This window comes from Phaseolus vulgaris, chromosome 9 (genome assembly GCF_000499845.2).
Source record: "Phaseolus vulgaris cultivar G19833 chromosome 9, P. vulgaris v2.0, whole genome shotgun sequence".
Lineage (NCBI taxonomy): Eukaryota > Viridiplantae > Streptophyta > Magnoliopsida > Fabales > Fabaceae > Phaseolus > Phaseolus vulgaris.
Genome location: NC_023751.2, coordinates 37666042 through 37692208, shown reverse-complemented (window position 1 = coordinate 37692208; position 26167 = coordinate 37666042). Strand labels below are relative to the sequence as shown.

The 26167-nt window shown below is 33.0% G+C and overlaps 1 protein-coding gene across 1 annotated transcript; it reads left to right on the top strand.

Annotated features, from left to right (window-relative positions):
- The first annotated feature begins 3733 nt into the window (after positions 1–3733).
- On the top strand, positions 3734–25370 carry LOC137820276 (uncharacterized). Its single transcript, XM_068624261.1, has 26 exons — positions 3734–3833; positions 3957–4002; positions 4239–4333; positions 6525–6872; positions 7004–7158; positions 7829–8065; positions 9632–9741; positions 9845–9922; positions 10025–10131; positions 10692–10786; positions 10864–10979; positions 11593–11696; positions 11779–11856; positions 12000–12078; positions 12242–12410; positions 14155–14225; positions 18753–18833; positions 18917–18987; positions 19722–19818; positions 19901–19960; positions 20975–21029; positions 21150–21550; positions 21643–23496; positions 23600–24172; positions 24256–24314; positions 24908–25370. The coding sequence occupies exons 3-26, from the start codon at positions 4287–4289 to the stop codon at positions 25101–25103; spliced, it is 5241 nt and encodes a 1746-aa protein (XP_068480362.1). The 5' UTR covers positions 3734–3833; positions 3957–4002; positions 4239–4286; the 3' UTR covers positions 25104–25370.
- The last annotated feature ends 797 nt before the right edge of the window (positions 25371–26167 follow it).

Here is a 26167-nt window from a genome sequence, read left to right as displayed (position 1 = left end):
TGAGATTGCATTGAAATGTTCATCTCATGCCTACATAACCTAGTTAAAGATCAAAGTTGGATTAATAAACATTGTATAACTTATAAGTATGGGTATATGGGTGGAGGATTTTTTTGCAGTTTGTTCAGCAAAATAAATGGAAGAAAGGTGGGGGTTGAAGAAATCAAGGAGCATCTTTTGTGCAATGAGTTTCTTAAAAGTTATGAGACATGGACATGGTATGATTAATTGTTAGATTTTTCAAATGTCAACGAAATTGATAATTCAATTGATTCAAATTTGGAGGATCGGTTGGAGAATATGATTCATGATTGAAGTATAATTGTTTTCACAAACACATGTGCATGAAAAAATGAATACCAATGCAAAGACTCTGCTTTATCCTAGTTTGACTAAGTTCACACGGTTGTCAGTGGTGTTAGGGTTGGTGAATTTGAAGGCAAATAATGAGTGAATTGATAAAAGCTTCAGAAAATTACTCCAGTTGGTGAAGGACATGCTTCCAAAAGAAAATACACTATTCAATTGTAAATATGAGGCCAATAATATACTTTGATGGACATGAAGTATAAAAGGAGAGTGTAGTGTCGTTAGCAACTACTTCTCGTATTTGTATTTGTTGCTAATAACATTATTACATGATTTTCTCTTTGTACAAGAAGTCCTTAACTAACTTAAGAGCAATAGTAAATGAGTAAGTAATGAATGTGCATTAAATCTTAATGTATTATGCTAAGAAAAAATTGTATGTCATTAGTGCTTACATTAAATACAACATTATGAGTGGTAGGATTATTGTAAGACAACTAAAGTTCATATGGATGCAACTTTAGGTATTTGAAATGCTTTCATTTTGTAGTATTTTTTTCTTGTCGTTTAACACTTCTTATGACATATCACTCTCTTTTATACACATTTTTGTTTTTCAATTTATCAGTTGTTTTCCTTTTTTTACCAATTAGAAATCACGAATGAATTATAACTTTTTTTTTTTCTGCGTTGACCTATAAGAAACATGTACTTTATTTTGAAATCATTTACTACTTCCACCCATCACAGTTGTTCAGGACCTTAGAAAGTCTCATATATTTTCTTTATAACATGCCAATATCCATTATAATAAAATGACATTTTGAACAAGAAAGTGTAAGAAAACTGAAGTACATGAAGATAGAATGATATTAATTATTTCAATTATAATCCATTTAATTCATTGCTAAATTAATAGATGTATTAATTATTCTAAAAGGAAAGAAATTGTTCTAACTACAAACATGAGGATTAGACTCAAGAATGGAACAATGAAAGTTTACTTAGTTTGTATAAGAAAACAGATATGAACATGACTTAGAACTTTATTATAGATTCCTTAAACAACCTCCTTAAAAAAGAAAAGTAATGATTATGTTTTTTTAAAGAAAATCTTACATGATATTCATTTTCTATATATTTTTTTCTAGTAAGTATAGTCACAATATTAAATGACTCAAAACAAATTGGTGATTAAACTTTATAAAAATTAAAATAATCAATATTTTATTTGTGTGAATTTTATTAGACTTTTAACATTTAACACGATCAAGTGTTAAAATATAGCTATGAATCTATGATAGGAAAGATGTGAAGAATCAAACAAGTATATGAGAATTATTTGAAGTAAAGGATTTTCAATTTAATGTTGCACTAAAAAGCTTTAATTATTTTTAATTACTTTGCTTTACTTTCCTTATTGTGTATTCTCATTTCTCTTTTTGACACATATTTTGACATCAATTTTTGATTCTTTTATAATTTTAACTTTTATTTTGGTTTAATAATAGTTAAGAGTCTAAAATTTTAACTAATCTAAAACTAAAACTAGTAGAAATGCAACTTTCTAATCTTGTTTATGAACAAATGAATACCAAGTCATGAAATGCTGATTTCATGCAATCAACAAACACTACAGTATACAAAAACCCAGTTAAAATCTATATGGAACAATAATCAAATTAATTCTTGAACATTTATGAAAGTCTAAAAGAAGAATACATACTTTGAGAAAAAGATAAGCTTACATATTTTGTTTTAGTGTTTCATTTTTTTTTTTAAAAATTGACTCGTGTTTCTTAAATTTATATATTTGTTAGTTTTAAATGATAAAGGTTAAAATAAATAATATTTTTAAATAATTAAATTATTTACATATTATTTTTAAAAAATATTGTCATCCAATTATAAAATTTCTTATAAAAACATACAAAATTACACTTTTGTACAAATATCAATGTATTATAAAATAAGTAAATAATTATAAAATATATAATTAATTTAACTAAACCATTATTATTTTAGATATTTAATACATACATTAATATACTATAATTTTAATATAAATATAAATATAATTGTTAATCATAATACAATTAAAATAAGTGTAAATTTAATTTTTAAAAAATCAGGAAATAAATATAATTGAAAAAATTATGAAATGAAATTTTTTCTATAGTAAAATTTATTATCATAATTATAATTTTAAGATATAAACACGGTAACTTATTGTAAAATAATAAATAAAATAATTAAAATAAGTTTAAAATAGAACATGAATTAAAATATTATTACTATTTGATTGCTATATATAAAAATTATTACTTTTATTATATGTATTTAGATATATTTAGATAAGCATACTAACACATTCAAGTTTTTTTTAAAGTATCTTATTTTCTGTTTATTTTTAAGAGTTTTGTTTATTATCATCACAATTACAATGATTTGTTTATTATCTTAATTTTTTAAAAGTTGTATTATGTTTAAATTTACAAAGTATATGTTAGATTATAAGTGAAACAATAAAATGTTTCGGTGAAATAACAGAAAAACTTGTTGAGATAAAAAAATTATATCGTAATTGAAAAATCTCATAATTTATTTCAGTAAATATATATAAATAAAATTTTGTTTTCAATAATTTTCATATAATTTAGTTATTTTTTATATTTTAAAATATTCAAATTCTTAATTTTAAAAATGTTCTAATCATTCTATTATTTCAAAATTTAAAATCATTAATAATATTTATTATGAATAATTTTAAATTTTTGTTTACAGTCACAAATATTTATTTATAATACTTAGTATTAGTAAACAAGAAAAAATATTTATATATTATTTTATTTTATAGATAAAGAGAATAAATACTTTAAATAAAATATAAATATTTAATGTAAAAAAGAGTTCCTATAACTTTTCAAAGCGTGAAATATTGTCCGTTTCCTTCCCACCGGTTAGTTATTAACTGAATTATCAATTGTCAACTTTTAACACGCAAAAAAGTCAATGTTATTTATATAATTTTTATTTTCTCAAAATTTAATAAAAAAGATTTATGTAGTTTTTTTTTATTCTAAAAAATTGTATTTTTTGACTGAATAACTTTATCCAAATACATGAAGCAAATCTAAACAAAATGTTGTATGGAAACATGTATGATTTTTTTTGATAATACTGCTAAACATTTATTTACATTTAAAATATTTAGATTTTATCATTTATTCAGTTTTAATTTTCAACACCACTGAAATCTTTCACAATTAACAGAGTTTTTTTTTTCTAATTTTGTATTTTTATCATTATTTATTTTTTAAATTACATATTAAACTAGAATTAAATTTACAAGATAATATCTAAAATTATTATTTTATTGAGACATGTACTCTTAGGCTACGAGAGGCACCGAAAGGCATAAAACGCATCGTTTGGTTCAATCCCTTTCCTTCTTTCGTCGTTCTCTCTCATTCTTCTTCTTTTTCCCGTTCTGTTCCTGTGCCTCTCTACATTATACTTCTATCGTAAGCACTGAAAAAACTGTAGGCATAGCACTGCAGAGAGCTTCCTTTTGAATCTTAATTTGCATTGTGTCGATTCACATCCTAATCCTAACACGTTCCTTCTGCCTAATTTGACTGGCCCAGGGCACCATTACTGTTTTTTCGAATTTCACTTCTCCAACCTCTCAAGGTAGAGCAACTAAGAGTAACCTCTTTATTTATCCTTGTTTTAATAAAAAATGTTTGTTTTGGTTTTACAATTTGGAAAATTTTGGTTCTAGATTCTACAGGATTGATGTTTTTTTTGGCGTGTGTTGGATTTGCTGTGATTGGTTGTTTGTGGTCATTTTTGTTGGGTGTTGTGGTTGGTTTCTGTGGTTGTGAAGTTTTGTCATGTTAAAATTAGGGTTTATTTTAATGGTGCAGAGGAATGTGTGATGGATTCTCTGGAGGGTCAGGGTTTCAGAGGTGTAGATGAGAGTTTTGGAGGGTGCTTCTCTGGTTGAACTTGTCACTCATCTGTAAGTTTTTTTTTCTTTGAATTTTAATTACTCTTTGTTTTGATTGTGTGTTTGATTGATGCTGAATGGAATTTGAGTTTATGTGGGAGTATTGCTTTGAAAATCTGAGTAGGGTAGGGGTTGAGTGTTTGTTTTCATTTAATGTCTAATGTTGCAGATATTTTGTTATCATTTGCCTTTATTGGAGTAGTTTTTGAGTGTGAACGCAGGACTGACATTTTGGTGCTTAATTGTTTGTGTGCTGACCCTTATTTTCGTTCTATGTTTAGACTTTTTGTGTGTGTTTGCTGGATAGGTTTTGTGTTGGGAAATGTTCTGGATTTGATGGCAGACCATGCACTTGGGTGAAATTTTCTGTTTTTAACTTAAATATTTGAAGGGCTAGTAGCTTTAGGCAATGTGTTACTAGAACAATTAAGGGCTTTCTGTTGCTGGAGCATTGCCATATGTTGCATATAATGAAGGTAAGGTATGCTAGATGAGGGATAAAGAGGGCAATTCAGTTGATGAGGCAGCTAGTGGGGTTTGGGGAGGGTTGATGTATGCAACCTTAATTATGAATGCGGAGCAAGGAAGAGGGATATGGAGTGGAAAATGGCCAGAATGCTCAGAGTATCAAATTGGAAGAATGTGCTTGTTGGTTCATCTCTTTGAAAGTAAAAAAGATTATAGAATTTGAATATCTTCTTTGTACTGTTGTTGAGTTACTTATGGCTTTTACAAAAGTGCACCTGCAATTTATTAAGAAGTAGATTTAAGCCTAATTCAATTTTACAAAATTGACTTGTAAGGTAAGGTTTGCTTCCACTTATATATTATAGTTTGACCTTATATTTAGTGGATGTGAGATTTCTAACACACCTCTCACACTAAGGATTAAACATCTCGAGTGTGGGACAAGATATTTGTTGGTGGTTCGATATCGGGTGACATGATAGGCCTAACAAACTTTGCTAGGATAGACTCTGATATCATATTTGGAATTAGGTTTAAGTCTAACTCAATCTCACAAAACTGACTTGTAAGGTGACCCCACTTACATACTGTAATTAAGCCTTACCTTTAGTTAATGTGAGATTTTTAACACAATTTCATTGAAAGTGCTGACTTTCAAAGGAGGTTGATTTCTTAATGATAATTTTTTGATAGCTAGATCACGTACTGTGAAGGATGTTTTGACAATTTTAGCAAAGCAGGCACAACCAATTATTTTTAGACCAGCACTAAAGTATTGGGGTGGTTACTGTTGACTTGGTCAAAACTTTCAAACTCTGCCCTACTTTCATCTTTTTTCCTCCTGTTCTATGTTTGTAAGGGTAGTGTGGTCTCATTCTCACTGTTCTCTCATTTCATTACACCTCCCAACTTGTAACAATTAACAGATCAACAAATTTGTGAGCAGATGATTACTTGGTTTATATTTGGATCATACTTTACGTGCTTTGTGATGATCTTGATTTTTATTTGTGGCATTTCATTTTATTTGTTCTCTTGTCACTTCCAGAAAGGCAATCTTTGTCTCTGATGGAGATTACTCTCTTCTGCAACAGAACCCTTCCTCTGAATGGCATTGTTATCTGTCTTGGGGATGAGGATAAATAAGCTATATTTTCATTTAAACGGTTTTTTTTTTCTGATGTTATTCCTATATTGTGGTTAAGCCTTTGTGCAATTGCAAGTTTTTTTCTTTGTGACTTGGACTTCATGGATTTTGCTTGTGGGAGTGAGGTGGCATTCATCTGCCCTTGGGAGCCTTGTGCATTGGGAAGCCCTTGTGTGATTGTTACAACTGTGTTGTTAAGGATGTTAGTATTAGACAGGGCTGGTGGTTTTAGTTGTTATTTAGTCATGTCTCTTGCTTCACTGCTTAATTTTGAGATAAAATTAAAATTTGTATATGTTTGGGGGTGAAGGTATGATACGATGGAAGGTGATAATTATCATTATTTTTTCTTGGGACAGTGGAATCATGGGAAACAAGCAGGCAAAAGAAAGTGTTACTAATGTTTTATCCTATATTCTTTCTTTATAAATGAATTCAAAATTAGAATATTGGCCATTCTTTGTTTGTTATCTTTTGTTTAATTTTTTTCTCCGTTATTGTCTTTAATTTTATTATCACTACTTTTCTCAACTATAGGTACACAATTTATAGAATTAGTGTTTTATTTGTTCCTCTGGTGCTTTACAGGAATATGGCTTTGCAGAAGTATGCTCCTTCTGGCCATGCACCTTCCATTAATATGAAACATTTGACCTTTTCCAGTAAGATGCCTAAGAAAGCTGAGCATGACAAGGCAAATCAGAATCATAACATGGATGTGGATATTGACCTTAGGGAAGTTTATTTTCTCATTATGCACTTTCTTTCAGCTGGGCCATGTCATAAAACTTATTTACAATTTTGGAATGAGCTTCTTGAGCATGAACTTTTGCCTAGAAGGTATCATGCGTGGTATTCAAAGACTGGAGCATGTAGTGGAGACAAAGATGATGATGGTCTATCATTCCCTTTAAATTACAATATGTTACTGGAGAGGTATTTTTATGCATCCCATCTCCTTTATGATTTTTTGGTGATTTATAATTAATTATTAATTATTATACTGGTCCTTTTATGCTCCACTCTTTATAATATCTTCTTTGATGTTGTAATTAATTATTATACAGGTATCCACATATTGAAAAGGATCACCTGGTAAAGCTTTTAAAGCAATTGTTATTAAATACAGCCACCCCATCACTGGGTATGAATCTTGGAAATGCCCCAAATGCAGCTGATGTCCCTACACTTTTAGGAAGTGGTTCATTTTCACTGCTGAGCTGTATGTGTTCTTCAATTTTTTTTTCTTCTTTAAATCATGATCAACTTTTAACACTTTAGGTTGGTTTCAAATCGTCACTCTGAATTGTGAATTTATTGATAGTTAATTATGAAAAAAATGAAAGTTTCCTTCCGTGTAGTAAATTGCTTGGTGCTTTTGGTGAAAATTGGGTTTGCCCTAAGGATCTCCTAAAGTAACTGCATGTTAATTTAGAGATTTTGGCACCAATAGATGCCAAAAGGCTTTGGGGTTGTTCTTGATATGCTTTTGTTTGGTGCATATGGTTGTAAATGATTTTATAAATGTAATTGACTGAGTATTGCTTTAGTTCATTTGTGATTATTTCTCTTATCTTCTTCGTGGTGTTCTACTATTGGTCTTTTAATGTGGGGTCTGTTTGTTAGATCTATAGAGAGATTGACTTTGTCTGCTGCATTACATGTGTTGTGTTCTTTTTCTTTTTGGCTTCTTTATCTTCTGCTTATGGGTATTTTTTATGGGGTGTCTTTGGTATAGGGTTTGGCTCTGGCTGCTGCATTACATGTGTTGTGTTGTTTTCCCCCTCCCTTTTCATTCTTGGTTTAGCTTATGAGAATTTCTCTTCCTTTTGCATTTGTATCTATCATTTCTTAATAAATTCTTTGTTGATTATATTGCTTCTCTACTACAGATGATAGGGATAAAATGAAAGAAGTCAAACGGCCACCTCCTCACATGCGCTGGCCTCATATGAAAGCCAATCAGGTTCATGGGCTTAATTTGAGGGAAATAGGGGGTGGTTTCCCAAGACATCACCGTGCACCATCTATACGTTCTGCATGCTATGCCATTGCAAAACCTTCTACCATGGTGCAAAAGATGCAAAATATCAAGAGGTTAAGAGGACACCGCAATGCTGTTTATTGTGGTAGGCTATTTTACAGAGTAGTAAACACTTGAGCTTATATTTAGACCTATTTGTGTAACTTGGTAGTACACTTGTTGAAATGATAATTATTCTTGTTTCCTTTCCTTTCCCTTTAGTGATTATAGTAGACACATCTATTGGTTAAGATTAATTAAAGCTCCATCATGAAAGTAAAGAAACTAAACCAGGGAGAAAAATTAAGCAAAACAACAATCTCATAAAAGCAATAAAGGTGATTTAAATTATCTGCAGTATTTTAGGGCTTTTATTAAGATTTGGTGGAATATATATGTAAAAGATGGGCTTACAGGAGTTTGTGATTGTTACAACACACATTCAATCTTTATTTATAATCAAAGGAAAATAAACAAGTTATAGAAAGAACTATAGAGATTACAATTCAATCATTACTCTATCAAACAGTGAATGATTTGCTTACAATGTAACACATTTTTACTTTGACAACTAACAGCTTCAACCTCTTGTCATGACTTACATAAGACATCTATTTATACTATATGAATGTAACAAACTCCCCTAAGAGTCATGCTGTGTATCACATATCAAAAGTTGTGACATGTGCAAAATGTGTTTCACACTTAGACGCAATGATGAAACACATTAGATGCACTATATGGCAGCAGATGGAGTTCGGCTTAAAAGATGACCTTCCACCATTAGACAGGTAGACGAGATGCTTTTCACTAGTAGACGAGGCACTACTACAGGACAAGTAGACTAGACGCTCCTTACTAGATGAGTAGACAAAGATGCTCTTTATGAGACACTCTTCATGTAGGTTACTAGAAGCTTTCAATAGGCGACTCTCAAAGAGTTGATGCATATGTACTAGCAGACGACTTGTATGCAATTGTTCAGATGGACGATCTTGAACATATTCTCCTTGAATCAATTTCTAGAATGTCTTTGTTTTTTTACATTGCTATGGTTGTATAGTTGTACTGTAGATAATTCACATTTAACCAAACAACTTCCAAATGAACAATTTGTCATTGAAAAGAATTAACAAGAATTGGTTATTAGGGTAAACTATGGTGCAATCAAGTGTCAATGATTTGTAATTAAAATGTTGTGGTATTGTGAGATAAGTTGTAGCAAACGTGCAGGGATTGTTGGTTACGCATCTGCACACTCCTTTTGTTAAGTATTTTGTTAGACCTATTCTGTGATTCCATCTTGATTTCTGAATTTATTTCTTTTTAAGAAAACCTTTGTAGAGACCCAAAACTGTGCAGTTCTCCACCAGCAAGAAATACATAGGAAAACTGAGTAAACTTTGCAGTGCCACAAAATTGTGCCCTTCTGTTTTCACCAGAACACTTAAAATGAACAATAAACTGCTCTAAAATAACACTGGCGATTCTTGTTTCCCCTCCTTCCAAATATGTCGGATATTTTGAATGAACTCAATTACTGTACCTTTCCAAGATTGGATAAATTTCATACTGCCCTATCTTACTGTGGGTATTCCATTTGATTTTTTCTTTGTTTTTGGAGGCATGCTGCTTCTTGTCAACTGAGTTTAGCTTAACATGTATTCTACAGCTATATTTGATCGATCTGGAAGGCATGTGATTACTGGTTCAGATGACCGCCTTGTAAAGGTTTGGTCAATGGAAACTGCATATTGTTTGGCCAGTTGCCGTGGACATGATGTGAGTCTGTTTTTGTACTATAAATATGTATCCTTCAGTCTGTGTAGATATATGCCTTAATGTTCGTTAGCCGTTAGATTGAACTACATTCTATATTTAATAGGGTGACATCACTGACTTGGCTGTGAGTTCAAACAATGCTTTAGTTGCATCCTCATCAAATGACTGTGTCATTCGAGTTGTAAGATTTCATGTTACTAAGCAAGTTTCTTGTTTTTGTCTTTTATCCCAACTCCCCAGGCTTTTTTTGGCTACATTATGTTTGACAATTTCATTTTCATAGTGGCGCTTGCCGGATGGGTTGCCAATATCAGTTTTGCGGGGACATACTGGAGCTGTTACAGCAATAGCATTTAGTCCCAGACCAAATGCTGTATACCAGCTTTTATCGTAAGTCTTCTGCATAGAGAAAAAAAGAGTTGATAATATAATCTTATTCCCAGCAATGTGAAGGCTATGTCATGTCAGTAACATTGAAAGTCCCAATTCAGTCATGATGTATATTTAATTTAACTACAATTTCTTGAAATAACATGCAAGCTTTCTCAGTGCAGTAGACATGCAAATGTGAACTGTATATCACCCTGCTATTATTGCATACAGTGAAGTTCGTAACTGTATCTATTTGTTTGTATCAAATTCTTGATGAATGCTCTCCTATTTTTCCTTTTATTTTAGGTGTTAATAATTGTTTACTGAGAGATGATCCGTGTAAGTTGGATTGATCTACCAATTGATTATAATGATTCCTTGATTTCTTCTAATGATGCCTTGAACTGCTGATGCTATGCTGTGTGATTATGACACTGAAATTTTCCCTTTCAGCTTCAGGCTACATGTTTTTGTATGCATTCAGTATTCTTGCATGATTTATGTGAATGATCCTCACCCTTGGGTATTCCCGGTTTTCTTTTATAAATTAACATGGTGATATTTTGTTTACTTTGCAGTTCCTCTGATGATGGAAGTTGTAGGATATGGGATGCAAGGTATACCCAGTCAAGTCCAAGATTATACATTCCGAGGCCTTCGGATTCTGTTATTGGTTAGTTGATTCTTTTGTGAACTATTGATTGATTTATTGGTGAAAATAACTAATTTGGAATACCTTATTGGCTTTAGGGAAGAGCAATGGCCCATCTTCAAGTACTTTACCACAGAGCCATCAGATTTTTTGCTGTGCATTTAATGCTAATGGAACTGTCTTTGTAACTGGTAGCTCTGACAATCTTGCTAGGGTATGTGTGTTTGCGTGTTTGTGTTTGTAAGCACTTATCTGTAGTTAGAAGACATGCGTTAATAACTATTTAATATTACTGTTAAAGGTAACTGTTGGTTCTATTTGCTTTGTAGAAACTAATAATCTGTATTTATTTCTTACACTTTTGTTCTTTAATCTTTCCTTTTATATAAGTAAAAGTCTCTTTTTATCCCTGTTCAAGCTTTTAATGTCCATTTCCAATAAGCATCACTGCATGTTGATTAGTGCTACTTGATCCCTGGTCCCACTTTTTCAATCATTTGGTAAGGCCTGTCTGTTAGTGATGACCTTCTAGCCTAGCCTTTAACCATTTCTGGCCACCTAGAGATGGTTACTGGCCATTTTCTTTAGTGCTAACAATACATCCGGTTGGTTAATGTTTACTTGTTTTGGACCTGAAATTTACCCTGAAAATAGTTTGAGGTGTTTGAACCTTCTTGGCATGTAATATTTATCCATCTGTTATCAAACATATTGATGACATCTAAATGCATCTATGGTGAGTGTAAAATGATGAAAACCATACATAAATTTCTTTGAGAAGATATCCATCTTCACAATTTTTTAAGCTAACCTAAAAGGTTTTGCAGGTCTGGAATGCTTGTAAACTTAGCATGGATGACAGTGACCAACCAAATCATGAGATAGACGTGCTATCTGGGCATGAGAATGATGTGAATTATGTGCAATTCAGGTTATTATGTTGCACTAGTAGGTTGTGATAATTGATAAGTGAAATTTTTGCATGCTGATGTCTGCCACTCCTTATTTTGCAGTGGATGTGCAGTCCCATCTCGGTTTTCCTCAACAGAAACTTGGAAGGAGGAAAATATTCCCAAATTTAAAAATTCTTGGTGTGTTTGTCAATTAGAAGTAGCTTCTTAAATGATCTAATTGTTGGCACCCTTCTTTACTTTTCACAACAAGAAATGTTATATTCTTAATTCTCTGGGCCTTTTCTATGATCTAATATCTAAATGACTATATTTTATTCCAGGTTGAATCATGACAACATAGTTACCTGCTCTCGTGATGGGAGTGCTATAATATGGATTCCTAGATCACGTAGATCACATGTAAGTCTTCATCCAATACAATTTGCTTCTACTTATGTTATCTTTCTCTTTAACAGAAAGTGAGAATTGGTAGCCTACTTTGTTATTCAAATTGCAAAAGCTAATGGTTATTGGATAAAGAGTGATACTTTATATTTCAATTTGTTAAAATTATTCCATTTAGGGAAAAAGTGGTCGCTGGACACGTGCATATCATCTAAGAGTTCCACCTCCACCTATGCCTCCTCAACCTCAAAGAGGTGGTCCTCGTCAGAGAATTCTACCAACTCCACGTGGTGTAAATATGATTGTTTGGAGCCATGACAACCGCTTTGTTCTTGCAGCTATTATGGGTAAGTTGGTTTTGTTTCTACTCCTAGGGAATTAATATTTAGGATAGCTAAAAGGAAAATTTATGTATTGTGGCTTATCATATCCATTTTAGTTACATTGTCTAATTTTTGCTCTTAAATGTAATTCAATCTGAATGATTATAAGTGTGGTAGTGGGTTCAACCCCATTTTGCTTGTCTCCTATTTTGGTTGAGTTTCTGGAGCTGTCTGCTGCCATTCATCATCCTCTGCCACTGCACTGTTCACCATAGTGTTCATCCACTGCAATAGTGAGATCAATGAGTTTTCCCATCAACCTCCTATATCTCTTAGGGTTCGAGAAACTTTAGATTTGAGTTCACGGGACTATCAATGGGCTTGCAATTTTTGAGGCTTGCTTCCTACAAAATTTCAAAAACATATTTTCTTTGTGAAATGATAATAATACCTTCTTTTGATTGAGCCACTTCAACGCCAAGAAAATATTTTAGATAGCCCAAATCTTTGGTCAGAAATTGGCTGAATAAATGCTTTTTTAATTAAGCAAATCTAGTGATATAATTTCTTGTAATAACTATCATCAACATAGACCATAAGATAAACACACTCCCCTAGAGAAGTATGACAATAAAACATTGAATGATCTGCCTCGCTCCGATTTAGTCTAAAAATCTGCACAATATTACTAAATTTACCAAACCAAGCTCGGGGTGATTGCTTTAGGCCATAGAGAGAGAGACCAATGCAATTTACAAACTACCTATGAAAAACAAATTCAGGTGGTTGCTACATTTAAATATCCTTCACCAGGTCACCATGAAGGGTGAAGAGGCCAGTGGTGAATGGCAACTATAGCAAGGAAAAGACGAATAATGCTGATCTTAACCATAGGAGAAAAAGTATCATAGTAGTCAAAGACCATAAATCTTAGTGTATCCCTTAGATAGTAAGTGAGCTTTGAGACGTTCTAATTCACCAATAAGACCAACCTTAGTAACATAGACCCATCTACAACCCAAAGCTTCCTATCGGACAAGCTCCCAAATGTTCAAGTTCATGTATTTCATCAATCATGGCTTGTCACCATCCAACGTGACCAAGAATCTCAGTAACATTGTTAGGAATAGTAGTGGTGGAAAAGAAGAAAACAAAAGAAGAATGCAAAGAATACAATTTGATTATAACTTGATATATTATAAACAGGAAATGGATAACTAGAAGATTGTATACCTTTTGCTAAGAGCAATAGGCCAAACATGATTTGAATCAAGAAAGGGTGAGGAGGATAAAGGATCCATGGTAATTATTGGAATAGAGTGGGTAAGGATCTTAAATCATGAGGATCTTCAAGGAAGGATTATGTTTTATATGCCTTTAGCTATAAATATGATAACAATATCTGAAATCATTTTGTTTTTATTTTATATTTTCATTAAAAGATTTCAAAACCATCACATTGTTTTCAAGTTATTTTTGTTTTTAGATATTTGATTTAAATAGGAAATAATGAAAACAACCTTTTGGTGTTTTCATCCTTTAATGCACAAATATTTGAAAACAATTAGCCTCTTTTGTAATCTGTAATAGGACAGGTGATTAAAATGTAAAATCATTTTCTTTACTAAACAAACCCTTAATTACTTGTTCTTGTTATCATACCACTCTTGTGCAAGTGTCAAGATAATGCTGTAGCCATTGTAATCTTCTTTCATGGTTTTGAAGCTAGAAGACTATTATTTTATCTGATTGCATGATATTCTTGCAGATTGCAGAATTTGTGTTTGGAATGCATCTGACGGCAGCTTAGTACACTCATTGACTGGGCATACTGAATCTGTAAGTGTTTAATTTTTTGGTTTTGGTTTATTTTCTTACTTTGGTTTGATATCATTTTTACCCTTTTGTAGATCATGTATGATAACTCTGGCTTTTTATGTAATAGTTAACTCAAGCCTGACATCTGATGCTGAGTGTTGTGTTTCTCAGATTTTGTTTCAGACGTTGCTTAGGATTTAGAGTTTAATTTGATTAATGTTTTAAATTATTTGTCTTTTTTATTTATGATTTCCCTATATAAGTATTTGTTTTCTACTAGTTTGGATACAAACATAAACTTCTTTTGCACGGTTACGATGTGTGCACCACCGGAAGAGATTTATTGATGTATTTTCTGAACTCTATGTTTATCCAGCCTCTTCAAACCAAGTTTTAAGTATTCATTGCAAGCTTTAGGAAATGAATGTAAGGTCTGTTAGAACATCTAGGAAATGTCTTTATAATATCTTCATTTTACCTTTAAACTTATCTTTTACTATGTTGGATGATCTCTTAAGAGTGGTTTCTAGAGTTCATTATATTTCCTAAAGGGTTTCTCTATTGTTGTGAATTGTGTGTTTAGTCACACATGTAAGTCCTTCATTTATAATCATTCAAAGTATAATGTAAGTAGGCAAAGCCTAATAATGGCTAACAATGGGGAACATCCATAACTCTTAGTTGTACATATTTCCCTTATTACTAAGATCAAATTATATCTTTTACACTTATCTTCAAGTTGAAGCATATATGTCATATCAACCAAGCTTATTACAAATGTGATCATTACAAGAGCTCTTCAGGGATTTAGTGAGCATGTTTTCAAGTTGGTCATTGGAGCTCAACAAAGAGCATCTTCTCTCACAAAATGACAATCAATTTCTGTGTTTAGCCTTCTCATGGAAGATTGGTTTTGATGCAATGCGAAGGACAACATCATTGTCACATTAGTGGAGTATATTGTGTATCTCCATATTTTAATTGATGGAGAAGTTGCTTAAGTCATGTAATCTCGCTTGTTGCGACTTCAACACTAGATCTACCGATTACTTTCTAGGTCTTGCTCCTGCAAGAAATCAAGTTCCCACCAATGAGAAGACAATATCTAGAACTGAGACCTCCTATCTAACCGTGATCGTACGCAATCAACATCAAAATAACAAACAATCTTGGAATTTCCTTCATTCAAATATATTAATCTATGATCTGGTGCATTCTTGATGTATCGAAGGATGTGTATTGTGAAAATAAAGTAAAAAGAGGTATAGGATTAATCCCTTGTGTATAATGAATGCATAGGGTTATGTATTTATATAAGAAAAATACAAAACGTATGGTCTAAGTACATTACATCTAACACTCTCCCTCAAAAGTATAAGATGTACTTTAGAATGTGAATTACATCATACGAGATGGAGAAGTCAAAAACTGACTTACCACATTACCCACACAAAATATGTCAGGGCAAGTGAATGTGAGGCAGTTTAGTTTCCCAACCAGATCTACCAAACTATGTTTCGAGAGATTGTTTAAGATCATATAATGAGTAGACGACATACCAAGTGGGAAGAATCCCTTTGAGCAGTAAAGCCAGGAGGTTGTTCCATATAAATTTCCTCCAACAAATCACCGTGTAGAAAGGCTTTTTTGACATTCAACTAATAGAGGGGCCAACATTGAGGAGCAATCTTCTTGGACACTAGAGAGAAGGTGGCGCCATAGTCTACCCAAAGATTTGAGTATAACCTTTGGCAACCAAACGTGCTTTGGGCTGATTGATGGTACTATCAAAGCCAACTTTGATGGTGAAACTCATCGGCAACCAACAATAGATTTCCCAAAAGGTGGGGGAACAAATTCCCAAGTACTCCTATTCTAAAGAGCACACAGTTCATCAAGCATAGTCTTTCTCCATCCAAGGTGGACTAAGACATCAATTGTAGTTTTAGGAATTGAAAGGAAAGGGAAGAGAGACAAGTATAATGGGGATGGAGACAACTTGTGATAACTTTATAATGATGAAAACGATTATGAGTAGAGTGTGTGCCTTTACAAAGTACAATAAGACCAAATAGAAGAGGAGGGGTCGTAGGAATGAAGGAGGTGGCATCGAAATAGAGTCAATATTGAGCCCAATGAAGGTGGTGGGCCCGATGGCACACCAAAGATGTGGGTGGTATAAGAGACAAGAGGGGTGGTGGTGGTGGTTGAGATAGTCTCAATAGGTAAGAATTGGACCCAAAGTAGTGAATCAAAGAAGGTGATATCAACTAAGATCAAATAGCGACAAATGGAGGGTAAGAAACATTTATACCTTTTTTGAGATAGGGAAGCCTAAAAAGACACTTGTGAGATTGTGTTCACAATTTATGAAGTTCAATACTAAGATTGTGAACACAAATCGTAGATCCAAAGACTCGAGAAATTAATTGGTGGCAAGAGGAGAAGACTAGAAATAAGTGAGAAACACATTTTTCGGAAAAAAATTGCATCGATGAACAATAGGTTCACCAAGAGGGAAAGGATTCGCTAGGTTCTAGATACCCTGGTGAATACAAGATGGATATTCATGTGGATGAATCCTTGTGTGTTTGAGTACAATTAAGGAAGATGTTATATATAGATTGTACAAATATATTATAAGGAGACAGGCCTAAGCCATATGTTGAAATACATTTAACAACGACAATATCATCAACATATACAACAATATAGATGCACATGCCGGACGTAGAATGAAGTGAAAAAATTGGGTAATCGGCTTCCCAATGAGTTATAATACTAAACTCAAGCAAAGTCGGACATATAAGGTTAACTAGGCACAATGTGATTGCTTCGAGCTGTAGATTGAATGACAAAGCCTACAAACAAGACATGAGTCACTAGAGATTGTAAAACCAAATGGTTGATCCATTTACACTTCTTGCAATTCACCATGCAAAAAGACCTTTTATTTTGTCTAATTGGTGAAGAGGCCAATGGCGGATGAAAACCATGGAAAGAAAATGGCAAGACAAAGGTGATTTTGGCCAAAGAAGAAAAAGAGAGACAAGTATAATAACCCTTAGTCACTAAATGAGCTTTTTAAAGATCAATTGTACCATCGAGTGCGATCTTCGTAATGACACCCAATAGTGGTTTTGTTGGATAGCAAGGGAACAAGCTCCCATATGTTGGCCATCCAAATCGATCATCTTGGCCAGCATTGCCTGGTGTCATTTGTGGCCAGCCATGGCTTCACTTGTAAATTTAGTAATAGACACATAATTGAAGGAAGAGACAAACGGTCAGTTTAGAGCAAAGGGGACAAAGGTGCATGAGTTAGATTAAAAGAAGCTGAATTAAGAACATTTTTCTTGTGATACTTTGGAAGACGAGACTCATGCAAGAAGAAGAACTTCAACTTCTTAAATAGGAAGGGGTTCAGACTTACTTTTAATAACAGTCTTGAAGGAAGCCCTTAAGCAATAACATCAATGTGTTACTAAAGAGAACCCAAATCTCCACCAGAAGCAAGACAATCAACCAAAGCTTTTTATTAAGAAGAAAATCACCCATTGAACTATCATGAAGAGTCATGGAATGAAGTTCAGTGCAAAGCTGCTGCACTCTTGCTCTTGTTTGTTTTTGAAAATAATCATGCACTGTATCCCTCACGTAGTAAAAATGAATACATCCAAGAATGCATGAAAGAAAGGATCTTGATAGAGTGGATTGTAATCATGTGAACAACATTTGGTCTTGTTGTTCCCATGAAATATATGCTGGATTAATTTTTCCACATTACCGATCAGTTTCATTGAGAAATCGAAGAGGAATAGAAGGGTTTACCACAAAATGTTGGAGATGCGATTTTATGCATGGTTCTACTTGTTGACGCAAAAGAAGTTTGAATCATCAAGTTTTTCAGAAATCTTTACAAAGGTGGAGATGGAGGAGGGGGATTATTTTCTGAAGCCATGGATCACTAAGCTCTTGACACCATATTAGAGTTCAGGGGAGAGTGAGAGAGAGAGAACAAAAGAAAAGAGAAACTGAAAAGGTAATATGTATTGATGATTAGTGGCATACAGAATAACAAGGGTTCTCTTTGTATACAGAAAGAAAAGAAACAAAGCTGTAATAGAACAGCTGATAAAATGCCTATTACAAACTTAATACAACACTCACATATGTCTACAATGGACTTGAAATAATTAGAGTATACTGAAGCTGTACTCTATTTCAAGGGAAAAATATCAGTTAGCAAGGGTAACAAGGATCAAACATGTTAAAACACGGTTGACAAATTTTTTAATATTATAACTCGAATTTGATCAAAGTGAGCTTTTATAACTCGAGTTTCAGTGTCAGTCTTTGATTAGCCTCTGCTTTCTTGCCACTTTTCTGTTGCTTAGTTTACCGCTTTTTTCTCTGATGACATGCCAAGTTTTTTCTTTTAGTCCTACGACAAGTGCTGGAGGAGGAAACTTCATAATTTTAAATGCATAGTTAACTTTTTTTCTTGGGTCTATCTGGTTAAATTTGCTTTGGTTCTTTTCACTTTAGACATATGTTCTGGATGTTCATCCTTTCAATCCCCGGATAGCTATGAGTGCTGGATATGATGGAAGAACTATTGTTTGGGATGTGAGTCTTCAATTACACCTTTATCTCACTTTTCTGTCGGCTTTCCTCTATATTTTAAATAACTTAACGTTTTCTGACTTTAGATATGGGAGGGCATGCCTATCCGGATATATGAGATATCACGTTTCAAGTTGGTGGATGGAAAATTTTCTCCGTAAGTACACAATGAATGAACTAGGCTCATAATATTTTTTTGCTTAAATTTTTTTGGATATTTTTTTATTTTTTTCTCAAAAGTTCTCAAATCACAATCATTTACAGTTGTTATTTTCAGATACTCATGGACAGAATTGTGTATTTATTATTGTTTACAACAATTTATTATGTGACTTTCAAAATCATTTCTAATCCCTCAAAATATTAAATTTAAATTACTTTAGAGATGAAATATAAGTTAGGTATTTTTCTGAGAATGTGGCTTTTGAGTGATCTTTTTTGGATCACTCCATAAATACATATTTATTATAGGGTAAATTAAAATTTTTGTCCCTATATTTGGATATCATTTATTAGAATCCTTTTTTGACACTAATAAAATTGACTTGTTGAATTTCCAATGCCTTTCCCACTTAAATCAGTGCCTGTTGAATTTGAAATCATTGCTGTACTCAGTACAGGTTGCAATTTGCAATATGGTGCTAGATCACCCTCTGGCTTTGAATGCTGTTTTCTAATAAATTAAATGACATTGACGGGTGAATACATCATGATTTGTTGGACTCAATCTTCTACTTTTCTGATTTATAAACACTCATTAGATGTAGCTATGTTACGTGGATTGTTCTATAGCCTTTTTGTATTGCTGTGAGGTGTTTCACCAATTCATTGTATACTGCCTACATCAGCTAAACTTTGTTATTTGTTGAAATCTATTTTATTATCACCTAGAGATGGAACATCAATTATACTTTCGGATGATGTTGGTCAACTATATATATTAAGCACAGGTCAAGGCGAGTCCCAGAAAGATGCCAAATACGATCAGGTACATATATTACCTGCTATTATGATTTTCTCTTCTCTTTGCTACTGCTTTGTTACTGATGTGGTCTGCAAAATTTCTGCAGTTCTTTCTCGGTGATTATCGACCTCTGATTCAAGACACCCATGGTAATGTACTAGACCAGGTTAGTTGATTACTTGTTTTCTACTCTTTCTTTTCATTTATGAAACTGTTAGATGTTAGATCCTAAGATGTACAGATACAACATGAGTCACAGATAAAATGACATTGGCAAAAATATGGTAAATTTTAAAATTATAGGATACACAGCTATAATATAATATATAAAATTAATCTAAAATTAACAAAATAAAAATTTTAAATCACAAGAGAAATCATGTTTAAAAAATGATCATAAGTCATTCTAAACACAATACAAAAAGATATCTAATCTAACTATTGTAGTATTAAGGTCAGTATTGGGATGAAAATGTAAAAATTATAAAAATACAATAAAACTTATTTGAATTGTTCATGTAGAATCCAACATGCATCTGAATCTGATACAGCCAAGGCATAACACAGCTACTATTTAGTAGTGTAGTGTTAGTATTTATTAGGTTAGAACATCTGTTTTAGGTTGGTTGTGTACCTATGTATTTTTGTCATTTGGGAAAATTGGGAAGTTATATATCGGATGAAATTGATTAAAAATACATTGGATGGAATTTTGTTGAAATGCTTGTAAATATATATACGGTGTCGTTGTTTGAATATGGACTGTTAATTTTTCAAGTTATGGTTATAACTCCTCATTTTTCCCTCTAAAGTGATTCCCTCAGTGTTAGTTAAGAGGAGCTGAACTCTGAAGGTAAAAAGGAGTATTTGGGTTCAAAATGACATCTATTCGGAAGGGGAAAAATTGTAGTCTTAAAATATAAAAGCCTTATGTAAAGCTGTTGTTAACGTGTAGTCAAGTATTTAATTTTCACACTGGCACATATTAACTTATGCATTCACTGGCTCTACTTGTGATACATATTTAGAGGTATACTACATAAGAAGTGATTTTGATGGGTGAGCCCTTTTGTTTAAAATGGCTTTATTTGATATTGTGGGTTTAGTTTTGAATGTATGCTTTATCTACTATCGTATACATGTGTTTTCTAATTTGAAGTACTACTGAAATTTGACTCAGGAAACTCAAATTGTTCCGTATCGACGGAATGTGCAAGATTTGCTTTGTGATTCAGGTTACTTGTTTTCTTGGATCTGTTTACATACACCTTTTTCCTTCTGGTATTTCTTAGCCATTTCTTTATTCCTCATGTAATCTTATTAATTGTTGGTTATCTATGCTGCCAAACTTTCAGCAATGATACCATACCCAGAGCCATATCAGAGTGAATTTCAGCAAAGAAGATTAGGAGCATTAGGCCTTGAGTGGCGTCCATCATCGCTAAGGCTTGCTGTTGGTCCTGATTTCAGTCTGGACCCTGATTATCACATGCTTCCATTGGCAGACTTGGATTTGGTTACAGAACCACTGCCTGAGTTTATAGATGCTATGGAATGGGAACCTGAAGTTGAGGTGTTTAGTGATGATGCAGATTCAGAATATAACGCCACTGAAGATTGCTCTTCTAAGGGTGAGAAAGGATGTTCAAGCTCCAATGCTTCTGGTGATTCAGGGTGCAGCACAGACAACAGCGAAGGGGAAGACACTCGCATGGAAAGCATTCGTAGATCGAAGAGGAAAAAACAGAAGACTGAGGTAAGTACAGATTTGAAAATATAAAGTGAACACTGCTTGTTAATTTTGTAACAACTTTAAGTCATTCCGGTTTCTATATTTGTTTTGTACAGACTGAGATCATGACTTCTTCTGGGAGACGTGTGAAAAGGAGGAACTTTGATGAGTGTGATGGCAATACCATTGGCAGTAGCCGAAGTAGGAAGGGAAAAAGTGGCCAAAAAACATCAAGAAGGAAATTTTCGAAATCTAAATCTTCCCGGCCTCAAAGGGCTGCTGCACGCAATGCTCTGCATCTATTTTCCAAAATTACTGGTACACCAACAGATGGAGATGACGATAGTCTGATTGGTGATTTTTCAGATAGTGAATCAACATTGCAAGAGTCTAATATTGACAGTGATGAATCTGATGGAACTTTACAGAATGATCAATTGAATTATTCCAAGGGAAAAGAAGTATCCTATTATGAATCAGAGGACACAAAATCTCATGAGTTAACTGAAACTCATGTGAATTCAATGAACAAGAGGAGGTTGGTTCTGAAGTTGCCAATTCGTGATATATCTAAGTCCACAAATGAGTTTGATTACCAGGCTGAGTTGGCTGGCTCATCATCAAAAACTATACCAGAAGTTACTGATTTTAATGGGAACGGACCAAGTTTTAAGGATTCAGGGTACTATTCTGGCAGTACAAGTTACCCTGCAGTTGAAAGAACAGATCAAGCAAAACCTGGCCAGGTGAAAGACCATGTAGACTTGCTGGGGAAAATTAAATGGGGAGTGGTTAGGGCACGATCATCTAAACCGTTGAGAGTGGAAGAACCTGTACCATCAGAGGAAAATCCTTACTCTGGAAAATGTCCTAATCATCTTGATGAAAAAGAGAATGTAAGTAGTGGGAATGAGAAAGAGGAGAAGAACTTTAGTGCACCAACTCCTGAGTTTGAAACCCAAAATGATGGCAATCTGGGAGATGGTTTGATAGAGATTAATGAAATTTGTGCTGGTACTATCACCTCACAGCCTTTTAATCCCACTGTTAATGGAGGACAGATCACAGGTTCCAGCAATTGCAGGGACAAAGATGAATCACTGATTCCTACATATGTGATTCCCCAGGATACTGTTCCTGCTTCAATCAGCTATAGTGAGGTTGACCAACTACCTGAACCAAATATTGGTTTTTGTTCTGTTTCAACGAAACTAAGGTCGAAAAGGGGTGCAAGGGATCCTGAAAGTCCATCCAAGCATGAAGCAAAATCTTCCATTCTAAAGAATAGTGCGTGCAGCTCTAATGATAATGCTCCTTTGAACAATGAACAGCGTGTGCTTGTGGATAGCAACAACACTAGAGATAAATCTAATCTGGGAGAGAATGGATCTCAAGAAATAGATCCTCAGATTAGAGAAAATAGTACTTCTCAGGATTTGCTAGAACCACAAACACAAAGAGATAAAATGTATAAAGCGGTTTATAGAAGATCAAGATCACATAGGGCTGTGACTAATTTAGCTGACAGTGGTGGCCAGGGTGAATCTACTTCAAATGGGAGCAACAGTAATTTCAACACAACAGCAGACTTCAGTAATGGCACAAATGAGGCTAATCATACCAATGGATCCATAGAGTTGGAACCAATTAGTTGTGACCCAAACTATGAGCAGAATAATTGCAAAGTGCTGCAAGGACATGGAGATTCTATGATTAAAAGTCCACAGAATGTTTCTACAAGTGGAGGACAACTCACAGAAGAAGAAAGGGGTTCTAGTTCAAAATTGACTGTTGGTTTGAGGTCCACTAGGAGTCGGAGGTCTAGTTATAATATTCGTGAGACCAGTCCTGTAAATAAAAGGAAATCACTACAATCGACTGTGAAAGTATCATGGTTGTTGTTATCAACCCATGAAGAAGGATGCAGATATATTCCACAACAGGGAGATGAAGTTGTATATTTGAGACAGGTTAATCATAGCTTACACGTAATATTTATCTGATAGTATATTTTTAAAACTTTTACATATGTGATATTTTTGTTGTTTTAACCTACAAAAATATGTGTTTCAGGGGCACCGGGAGTATATAGATTATTGTCGTAAAAGTGATTCAGGGCCTTGGGTATCACTTAAGGGACATATACGAGCTGTAGAATATTGTAGAGTTCAAAGCCTAGAGTATTCCCATCTTGCAGGGTCTGGTGATAGCTGCTGCAAAATGACCCTTCAGTTTGTAGATCCTAATTCAAGTGTTGTTGGAAAATCTTTTAAGTTAACCCTACCTGAAGTGACTAGTTTCCCAGATTTTCTTGTTGAAAGAACTAGGTTTGATGCTGCTATGCAAAGAAATTGGACACGCAGGGATAAATGCAGGGTTTGGTGGAGAAATGAGGATAATTCCTCTGGTAATTGGTGGGATGGTCGAATTTTGTGCGTGAAAACCAAGTCTTCTGAATTTTCAGACAGTCCATGGGAGAGTTGTACTGTTCGGTACAAGAATGACCTAACTGAAACGCATTTGCATAGTCCTTGGGAGCTTTTTGATGCTGACACTGTATGGGAACAGCCTCACATTGATGATAGCATGAAAAATAAACTGCAATCTGCTCTCACCAAATTACTGCAGTCAGGCAACACAGTCCAGGTATCTGTGCAAACATTCCCATAGAATGTTGAATTTGTGTGCAGGTAAACGTAAATACTCACTTCTTGGTTATTAATATCCAGGATCGTTATGGAGTGCATGAACTGAAGAAAATTTCAAGCAAGTCCAAATTTATAAACAGGTATTCCATCTATATCCTTTTTGCACGAAACTATGAAATGTATGAATAACATTCTCACTACAAAAAATCATTAAATAAAAATTAATTTTAAAAGACAAAAAAATAACTAGTTGTTATATTAACTAAATTAGATATTATTTTAAAGACTAAAAATATTATTAGTTTCTAAATTAGTTTTTATTAATGATAAATAATTTTTAAATTAGTATCTAATTAGCTACCAAGGCTTTTGTTCCCAAATTTATAATATAAATAATTAGTAGTTAAAACTTTGGTAGTTAATTATATACTAATTTAGAAATCAATAATTTTTTTAGTCTTTAAAATAGTATCTAATTTAGTCAATATGAGAACTAAAAATAATTAGTTTCTATTTAATAATTTTTTAGTAGTGTCTCTTTTTTAGTTAAACTAGTAAAATGTCCTCCCGTTGTTGGATGGGAGACAAAAATAGCAAGGATTTTAGCTCCCTCAATTTCCCCTCCAGTCCAAAATTTTGAATCAAACAAGAAAATTAAAATTTTTATCCCCTCCCCCTTTCTTTCATTTTCCTCCAATCAAACACATATTAAATATTTCTATTTAATTTGCAGGTTTCCTGTTCCTATATCACTTGAATTGGTGCAGTCAAGGTTGAAGAACAATTACTACCGTAGTATGGAAGCTCTGCAGCACGATGTGACAAATTTACTGGCTAATTCCACTTCCTTTTTTGAAAAAGATGCAGATATGTCAGTAAAAATCAAACGTCTATCAGAATGGTTCACACGAACATTATCATCTCTATAGCTCCTGCTTTTCTTTCTGGGGCCACTGGCCAGCATTAAGCCCAAAGCATCCCAGCTGGTTATTTTCCCCCACATATTTTTTGTAGATATATATTTTTTAATTGTACTTTGGATTACTTTTTTCTTACTCTCTGAATTAGCTTCTGAGGATAGACATAGGAATATCGGGATAAAGTAGCATTATGCTGTGGAAAATTTCTGCAGCTACATTCATTGTTTGTACAGAGACAACACATTGATAGCAAATGCATAATTCGCATTTAGAATTTGTGGACCCTGTCTTCTGGTAAGGTTGAGGTATTTGCTACCGATACTATACAATTTTGATAATTGTGCTGATAAAAAAAAAACAATTTTGATAATTGTAGTACCAAGACAAGACATAAGTTTAATTTTTAGTCTTAACTTTTTCTTCATTTAGTCTAATATTCTTTTGTACTTTATTTTGGTGTTTACTACTTCAATTCTTATACATTGTTTTGTAATTGGAATATTTTTATTTAAGAAATAGTATCTCTTATAAGTTTTATTAGGTGTGTTCATGGATAGCATTTTATTAAGTTTCATTAATTTTTTACTTGACTTGATTAAAATAGTTTGAATTGAATTCCATTGGTTTGTGATATTCATCTACTAAATTTGAATCCAACCAACTTAATTGTTAATAGGTTAGGTTTCCTTAAAAAAATTAATGGGCTAGGCTGGATGGAGTATTTCAAAAACTAAATTTATTTTTATAATTTTAAACATTATTGTTTTACCGATGCATTTTGATATAACTTTTTAATTTTTTTTTATGAATAAATAAGTTAAATCAATAAGAATTTTAAAAACTAAATTAATGCAGTGACAGGTTGGGACAAGAAAAGATGAAAGATGTCTCCTTTTTTTAACATACAACTTATAAATTAAAATTATATTATTATTTTAAAACGTGGGTTGGATTTGTAGTTTCAACATTAAAACCTAATAGTTAATGTAAAGAATAATAGGTTTAATTAATTTAATTAAAATATATAACACATCGATTCAAAGTGTTTGAATTAGGTTAGATTAATTTGAATT

What these genes read in the sequence shown, in the direction of transcription:
- LOC137820276 (XM_068624261.1), top strand. Translation starts at nt 4,287, where the DNA reads ATGAGAGTTTTGGAGGGTGCTTCTCTGGTTGAACTTGTCACTCATCT. An exon ending in GCCTTCGGATTCTGTTATTG is followed by an intron (nt 10,787 to 10,863) that starts GTTAGTTGATTC and finishes TATTGGCTTTAG; the next exon opens with GGAAGAGCAATGGCCCATCT. An exon ending in AAGATGCCAAATACGATCAG is followed by an intron (nt 19,819 to 19,900) that starts GTACATATATTA and finishes AAATTTCTGCAG; the next exon opens with TTCTTTCTCGGTGATTATCG.